Source organism: Dendropsophus ebraccatus, chromosome 15, assembly GCF_027789765.1.
Source record: "Dendropsophus ebraccatus isolate aDenEbr1 chromosome 15, aDenEbr1.pat, whole genome shotgun sequence".
NCBI lineage: Eukaryota > Metazoa > Chordata > Amphibia > Anura > Hylidae > Dendropsophus > Dendropsophus ebraccatus.
In genome coordinates this window covers 38066677-38075702 of record NC_091468.1, presented here as the reverse complement: position 1 = coordinate 38075702, position 9026 = coordinate 38066677, and the positions used below count along the sequence as shown (strand labels likewise).

The following is a 9026-nucleotide window of genomic DNA, read 5'->3' as shown; positions in this document are numbered from 1 at the left end:
ACTATCCTGGCTTCCGCAGCCAGGAAACCGGAAGCCTGAGGCTTCCGGTTTCCATGGCTACCATCGGGGCTCTGCGATCACTTCGCAGAGCCCCGATGGACACCGGAGAATGAATTCTCCCTCTGTGGAGGGAGAATTCTCTATCTGGAGCCCTATAGATGCTGCTATCTTGCTGACCGCAGTATCTATTGGGTTAACTCTCAGCACCATAGCGCAGCTCCGATGCTGAGAGTTGCGGCGGGTCCCCGGCTATCACTGATAGCCGGGACCCACCGCGGATGACACGGGCGCAGCTCCTGTCTGCAGCAACGTTAATTAACAGTCTGGCAGGGGGGGGGGGGTTAATATACATACAGCACTCTGAAATATAGGGAGCTTCAAAAATAAATAATAGTAAGATATATTTACATAGGGAATTTACATAGGGAATAACTAATCATGGGACTTTGTAGGACTTTTGCAGTTGTGCACATCCCTACAGGGAGCTGACCATTTGCTGCCAGGTTACCTCTCAGGTTCTGACTGATTCTGGGGGGTGTCAAAAGTAGGACCTGCGGCAATTATAGAAAGCCTTGTCTAGAGCCGACAACCTCATCATGAAGCGGAGATGTTAATATTTTTATCTTCTTATTTTATGTGTAAATTCATTTTCTTATAAATATCCAAGTTGGATATATATAAACCAATTGTTTAGCTGGAGCACGGGTAGCTTTACTGGGTCACTTGATTTGATCCGCATACATCATCCATGAGATTAGGGCCAACGGCCATCAACGTGGAACCTACCAAACGACACATAACAGATCCTGATGACATATAATAATAATAGAATAATAATAGAATCTATAAACTATGGTTATAATTTCTCAATGATTTAAATTTAATAGTTTAAAACTTGTGTAAACGGTAACAAATTTGAGAACAACACTTAATTTTTGCACATTGCTCGCAACTCTCATATAAACAATTGCTCAAAACCTGTATACAATTTTACACCAAAGTCTACATAAAACAATAATAAATTCCCCCTATATATATTTATAAATGCTCATTTATACACTAGCTCAAGCTTAGCTCAAAGTGACAACTTTAATATAAAGTAAGTCATTGACTAATCTAACTGGCCCATTAGACTATTTAAGTGCTATTCCAGAGGGGAAAAAAATGTTTGTTTGTTTTTTCAACCAGTGTCAGAAAGTTACAAAGGATTGTAAATTACTTCTATTTAAAACAATAACAAAAACAAAAAAAGTCTTCCAGTATAATCTGCTGTATGTGCTGCAGGAAGTGGTGTATTCTTTGCAGTCTGACACAGTGCTCTCTGCTGCCACCTCTGTCTTTGACAGGAACTGTAATTTACAAATCTATAATTTTCTAGAACCAGTTGATTTAAAAACATCTTTTTTTCCCCAGTTGTTATCTGTTATCAGCAGAACATTCCATGTTGAGCAAATAATTGAGAAAAATATGATCATTAAATATCATGGTATACAATTTTATATGACAATAAATCTATTGCCTAAAGCTACATTCATATGTTCAGTAGTTTTTCAGGAGCGTTTATGATGTCAGCAATCATCCGCAGTCTTCGTTTGCAATCCACCAAAAATCTGTCCATATTGCATCCGTAATCCGTACTTTTTGCGAATCGGCACAAAAAGGGAAGGTGATAGTTGAATAAGTGGCAATGGTTTAAAATTATTACTGATTATTATCTGATTTTCAGATGTTACAAGCATTTCTTCCGTAGAAATTACGGATTCACAAAAATTACAGACGCTGCCATAGATTTATATGGAACAATCTATGCCGCAATTATGGTCCATACTAAAGCTTGTCAATAATTTTTGTGGCAGAAATTTTTGCAGATTAAGAATCCATAAAACTACGGACATTGGGAACAGCCCAATTGAAATTAATAGGCCCTAAATTTGTCCGTAATTACAGATCTGCGATTACTGACAATCTTACTGAATGTGTGAATGTAGCCTTACTGAAGTAGTGGCCATTGGCTGAACAGAATATTCTAATACTATATTGTATCCGCCATGGTTAGGGTTTACAGACTTTCATTTCATCTACAGACATTGCATAGGTGTGCAGCAAGCATGTTTGATCCCACTCTATACAAGTGTGTTGTTCAGGAAAAATGGGGAGTTAGAGACAACCCTTCTGGTCAACATACCGGAACCAGCTGTGAGGCCCCCAAAAACTTAAACACCTATCTGATGGATGAGTGTGAAATGGTTATTGTGGGAAAATCCCTTTAAGGGTGCGTTCACACGTACAGGATCTGCAGCAAATTTGAAGTTGCAGATTGAAAGCAAGTCAAATCTGCGCCATCAAATCTGCTGCAGATCCTGTACGTGTGAACGCACTTTAAATCAGCAAAAAAAAAAACATCTCCAGCTGAAGTTGACATCATTCACACCAATTTATGATTATTAGCACCTTTCCTTAGTACTAAATACCAGTGTCAGCGAATGTTTCCAATTCTTTATGTTCCATACACTAGCAAAGGACTATAGGCCCCTATAGATGGACTATGAGGAGCAATGGCCCAAAGAGGGATATGATAGTCCATCTGTAGCACTGGAGAATGGATGCCAGGTTACCTATAGTATTAGAGCATGGCTTCAATCCACCTCTTAATTAAACTATTTCTTCTTTTATTTATTTATTTATTTACTTTTTATGCCTTTTTCCATAGTTGATCTAAACATTGTTGTGTGGTCAGTCTGTCTACGGCTCAGCCCCCATTTTATGTATATAAGCTCACAATCACAATTCCCCCCCCCCCTTTTGCACAGATGTCCATCAGACAATAGATTTCTGCAAGTAAAAGATACAGACAGCTTTATTGGTTTGTATATAATAAATATATGATAAAATATAACAAACAAATTTAACACCCCCCCCCCCCCCCCCCCGGCTACCAAAGTGCTTCAATACATAAATATAAAATGGCCGTGACACAAGCCGGACTTTAGAACACAGATTTACAGACAATTCAAATAATTACAAAACATTTACTATTCTCTTTTTCACAAAATATAGCGTATTTACTTGTTAGAAGCGAATGTCTTCTATTCAGAATCTCTGCACCCTTTCTCATGTTCTATGCATAGATAAGTAAGGAAAAACGTTCATATATCTATCTGAGGTTATAAAAGTGTATCATTATATACAAAATGTACAATGAGTCTGTATAAGGCTGTTAAATTCCTAGATTTCCATCATTGAAATGTTAGGCCCTCACATCTAAATGCTTAACATATGTAAATGCATCCAGTGATAGATAAATCGACCTCTGATCCTTGTGAACAAGAAGAATACGGACTTTTAAAAATAGCTAAATAAAAAAATCAACAAAATTTCAAAAAAAAATTCTTACTGATCTTGTTTCAAATTGAAATTGTTTTTAAAAAATGAGAAAAATATTTTCCATTCTTTTCATATTCACAAATGTTATTTCTATTGCAAATATATAGAACCAAACATTTTACCAATTTTTTTTATTTTTTAGAAAAGGTATAGAAAAAAAAGAATTTTATGTAAATGTAGGTATACATTGTAAAAATACAATCTGTGTTAAATGTTTCTTTTTATATATTTTATATATAAATTTTACGCTACATGCTTGGCTGATGCAGAGATGTACATGTGTGAATTATTATGACATATTTACAATACCTTCTGACATATGGATCATAAATAAAATATTTTTTTTAAAAATTGATCAATATTGTATTTAAAAACATTTTATGGAATAACTTTTTTTATTTTAACTGCCTAATATTATAATTTTTATTGAAATTACATTGATTTTTAAAGATGTTATTGGACTGTTGGTTTGACCATAGTTAGCATCCATTGAAGTCGCCATGATAACTACTTACAAAAAAAAAATATATATTGGTTTGTACAAGAGAATTTCAAATAACCTATTAACTATTCTTGTATACATAAAAAAAACTAAGAAAATTTTCAAATAATTTATACAAATACACAATTAGGTTATGCTCTGATGAGGAAATAACCTCAATATAAAATGGCAATAAAGTTTTTAGAAATTTGTTGATTGAAATACATGTGCAATAAGTAATGTCTGTGATTGTATTTGGCCCTACCATCTACCTGCCTCTTATGTGTCGGCTCAGTGCTCACTGTCTGTAGTGTCATTTTGACTGTCTCTGTTGGATCCATGCCTTATATTGCATGGTGTCTCTTGTTTTGCTGTGCTGGAGAGGTCAATGGCTCTGTCTTCTGAAGTGTCCATACTGTTGCCTCTGTCTTGCATGTTTCTGTGGGATTCTGACGGCCTGCTTAATAGGTTTTCAATATGATGTTCCCCCCTGTGATGCTCTATTGTTTGTTCATCCATATCTGGCTTTCTGGTGATGTCTACAGACTTTTTGTGCATGCCTAAAAAGTAAAAAAAAAAAATATATATATATATAAATTTTAGTTCATAAACATTACACTGATATAAAAGTGGCCAAATACCAACCTATCTTTTATATTTAATTGTATGTTTTTGAATGATTTGTAAACAAGTTTAGAAAAACATGGAAAAATCTTAAAATATTAAAATATTTATAAATATTATTAAAAAAAAAATAGCATATATATGCTATTAGCTGCAAAATAAGTAAAATCCGGGTACATTAAGTAGACATTTATAAAGATGGAAATGTAGTAAATATCCTTGTAAATTTTTTTCCTACGACTTGTATGTTGGTAATGGAACAAGCTATATGTAATATGGTTTATAAATTTAGGGTACCAACCACAAAGAAAGCTTCCTCACCCAATAGCCAAGGAGCACAGGAGCCAACAAGCCCGTTTTTCGCTGAGTTGATGATGGACTCGGGTAGTGGGATGGAGTGCCTCACCATGGCACCATAGAGCCCATATTCTGCCATAACACTGCTCCTACCCCAGCACTTCTCACGCTTTCTCCACTTGGCCCTCCTGTTCTGGAACCAGACCTTTAAACACAATAACAAAAAAAAAAATTATAATTTTACTAAACGTGGTGGTCAGAATAGACACTTGTTACTTCACACTCAAAGCCTTCTATTTGGGTTGTTGTAGTTGGAGCACTCCATAAATAATTCTTATGTGTTACCTGTATTCTGTCCTCAGGCAGCTCTGTCTTGAGAGCCAACATTTCCCTGGCATAGACATCAGGATAATGAGCTTCATTGAAGGCTTTCTCTAATTCCTCCAGCTGATGAGCAGTAAATACAGTCCTGCAGAAACAGGCATATGATTATGGACCATTGCCATCAATTGTCAAAATACATAACCCCCAGTCCAGTACCCCTCTGGTGTTAACAAAAGTAGAAATTGCCGAAAAAATGTTGACTATGAGGCTTATCATGACTTATGGGTCGGAATTTAGTAGCAATATGTAGAGTCGAAGGCTACAACCATTTGCTTCTTAATATTACAGGTAGTGGCCTGTACACATTGGCAGTATCACTACATATAATCATAGCCATAGAGTCAGTTCTGGATCTTCGGGCCCACAAGCTACTGATTATAATAGTACAAAAAACTAGCTAAAAATGTTAAGACATCCAAATTACCTGTGTCTTCTTTTCTTTCTTTTTGTTTGTGAGCCGGACGCCTTCAAATCATTCTTATCTCCTAGAAGACTGTCATCGTCTAGAAACGCAAAAGATGAGGAATTATTACATGGGTGTCACTATTGTGCACCGTGTATTATATAATAGTACAAACAGGACACAATAAAATAAACATTCTAGTCTTAAAAAGTTATCTGTCAATGCAAATTCCAAAAATTTTAAGGATTGCGATGGCACTTGTTTGTGTATAGTGTTTAACATAAGGACATAGCAGTGCATTAGCTGGTAACATACGCTAAGTCCAGGCTAAAGGGGAAAGTTGTGTGATGTATTTACGATCAACCATTCAGCACCACAGAGAGGTCATACAAGCTGGACAGCTCTCTGATCCCGGGCACATTCTCTACAGCAATCACTTTCTCGAGCTGCTGTCACCCAAGGAAATAATACACCAGCAGTAACTACATGGCTGATACACTAAAAGTGACCATACAAAATAGACATAAAATAAAATCTTAAACCTAAAAACGCAAACACTGTTCCTGTAGGATTATTTTTGTGCGATAATATTCCCACAAAAGAAAGGTTGATATCATCAAATATCAACAAATTACATATTTTTGTGATATATTTAGTATGACATTAGTATTTTTGGTTTAGTTACCTGAGATATTTTCTTTGTGCTTGTCTGAGCTGTGGAGGTACTGATGATCTGCTCTAGGCTGGAGAAATGGGATGTGAGTTGGGAGAAGACATGTAGTCCCGGTGGGTTGTTGAGAGGCAAAACCACACAGAAACCCCAACCCAAGGGGCAGTGAGCCATTAGCCAAGGAGACCCCGCCAAGACCTCCTCCTGGACCCTCACAGCTGGGGAGAGAGACTGATGGTGGTTGTAGCTCCGCTTCTAAACCAAGCAGGTCAGTGATGGCAAAGCCTTTGGATCTCATTGCAGGTCCATGAAAACGCCCCGATTTCTCATTTCCTGCACTCGGGGCCAGGATCTTTACTTTTGATTTGCCCTCTGAGATGTCATCTCGCCCAGTCATGACTGTATGAAGATGGGATAAGTTTACTTTCTCTTTTCCTACTACCAGGCAGATCTGAAGGATATAAGAGGTCAGTGCCAGGCAGGGGGTTTTTATGTTGCTCCCCAGCTCCAATAAGCTCCTGGACATGCCCCTTGCCGTGTTTAGAGAGGGTTCCACCTCCCTCTCAATCCCACAGGATTAATTGGCACCAATTCACCCCCAGCCCCCCCCCCCCATCCTTCTCAATCCGATAAATTCCCTGGCTCTAACCTCCTGTTTCCTTCTCCCTCCTCCTCGTGGTCATTTTTTTCTATGCAGGATGACAGATTTCACTTAACTTTACATCTGTTGAGGAGACCCTTTGTCTATTAGTGAATGGCACATAGCGACCTAACACAGTGAGTTAAAACCCCTCCCTTTCATTGCCCTCTGATTGATTCTGACACATAACTACCAGACCACAACAGGGGGTACTGATATTACCAACACCAGGAGAAAACAGGGAGGAAGGACAAGGCTAAACCTCATGACATTCAAGTGACCAGTGATCCTGTATATCTGGGGTTAATCCTTGCAAGGGAAAAACTTATGTTAGACAACTTTTTTGTTAGTAGTGTTTTTTTTTTATTCTGTATTCCCTGCAAATTCTATAAAGACTCGTAATGGTATTATACTAATACAACTATTTTACTGACCATCTTTTTGCATGATATATTTTATATGTACAATACACTCCTCAGCAGTAATAAAATAAAGTTTACGCATCTAAAATAAATAAATTAATTAATTAATTAAAAAAATATATATATATATATAGTCTGCTGCAAATGTTCATGCATTAGTACAAGAACTTTAATAACATTTCTTTTGCTCTGACATTTCAGTCTTCCTAGACCTGGTCCTCCAGTATTGCAGAGCCAAAACTGCAGCCAGCATCTTCTAAAACACAGAAAATAGTGCAAATCTTTCTATTATAGTTTTTCTCACGTCAGTTTTTGGCTAAAAAATACTTCAAAATAACTATATGTGAATCCATCCTTAAAGTTTGCACTTATGTCTAAGGCTGGGTTCACACTACAATTTTTACATACGTTTTTGCAAAAAAACAGATTAAAAATGGATGGAATAACGTATTCATTTGTGTGCATCTGTTTTGATCAGTTTTCCCATTGTCTTCCATTAAATAGAAAATAAAAACGGATCAAAACGAATCAGTTTTTTAACGTACACAAAAAATAAGGTCAAGTATGTTTTTCTGTACATTAAAAAAAGGATGCTTTTTAAGCCGTTGGTTTTTTTTTACAATGGAAGTTTTTACAATAGAAGTCAATGAAAAAACAGATCAAAACGGATGCACACAAATGCATTCTTCTTTTCCATTCATTTTTTTTCCGTTTTTTGCAAAAATGTGTGAAGAAAAAAACGTAGTCAATGGAAAAAGTGAATCAAAACGGATGCACACAAATGCATTCGTTTTTCCATCAGTTTTTTTGCAAAAACTAATGAAAAAAACAAATGGCAAAAACATAGTGTGAACTCAGCCTTATACTGTCTAATACTTAGTGTAAATTGACACTAGACAAAAAAAAGCACCAAATTTATCACTGTGGTTCAGGTCATTTGATAAATCTAGTGCATCTTCAGGCCATGACCACATGTGTTTTTTTTGGGCCCAAAATGACGGCCATCCAAAAGAAGAGCTGTCAAACGGCCAAAAAAGGACATTGTGTAGTCATGGCCTTACACTTTGTAGAGTTTAGATGACCTATTAGTTGTCGTCCCTTAGTTGCATTTTTTTTTTTATTGACAAAGCTTAGGGAATAGAAAACATGGAGAAAAGGGATATTAGAAACTCCATACAGGAGAATATTAGGAGGGATGGTATTAATAACTGAAATGCAATATAAATACCTGAAGAAGATGCTGTGGTATAGCAACAATACAAATAACAAAGTGAGTGTCACACAAAAGGGTCTGAGGCTATGTTCACACACAGCACAATAAAAAACAAACAAAAAAAGACAGTAAAATAGGTATAAAGTGCCGCCGCATAATAATTTGCTACATTAAAGTTATGGGAAAGTATTTATTTGTGCACACTTTGTAAAATATATTCTTATGTGTGCACAGACTGACATTTTTTTAATAAGAAAGCAGCCGTGTTTTATACCTATTTTACTGTTGTTTTTTTCTCTTATTTAATTGTGGGTTAACATCGCCCTAGAAGATACAGCCAAAGAAGTGAAGCAAATTAAGTTGGCAGAAGCTGTATACTCGATCCAGGGCTGCCAGACACTGGAATAGAACTCTAGAGAATAAGTGTTTTTAGGACTCTCATTTTCTCATAACACATAATAAGGTTTATCCTATCTATAACTACTTGAACTACTTCAGTTGGCTGCTA

General features: G+C 36.3%; 1 protein-coding gene across 1 annotated transcript; it reads right to left on the bottom strand.

The window, feature by feature from the left end:
* Positions 1-4156: 4156 nt before the first annotated feature.
* Positions 4157-6640, bottom strand: VSX1 (visual system homeobox 1). The gene is made up of 5 exons (XM_069955222.1): positions 6259-6640; positions 5595-5673; positions 5132-5255; positions 4811-4991; positions 4157-4425 (listed from the first exon to the last, which is right to left on the bottom strand). Exons 1-5 carry the CDS (start codon positions 6638-6640, stop codon positions 4157-4159), a joined length of 1035 nt encoding a protein of 344 aa, XP_069811323.1.
* Between the last annotated feature and the right edge of the window lie 2386 nt (positions 6641-9026).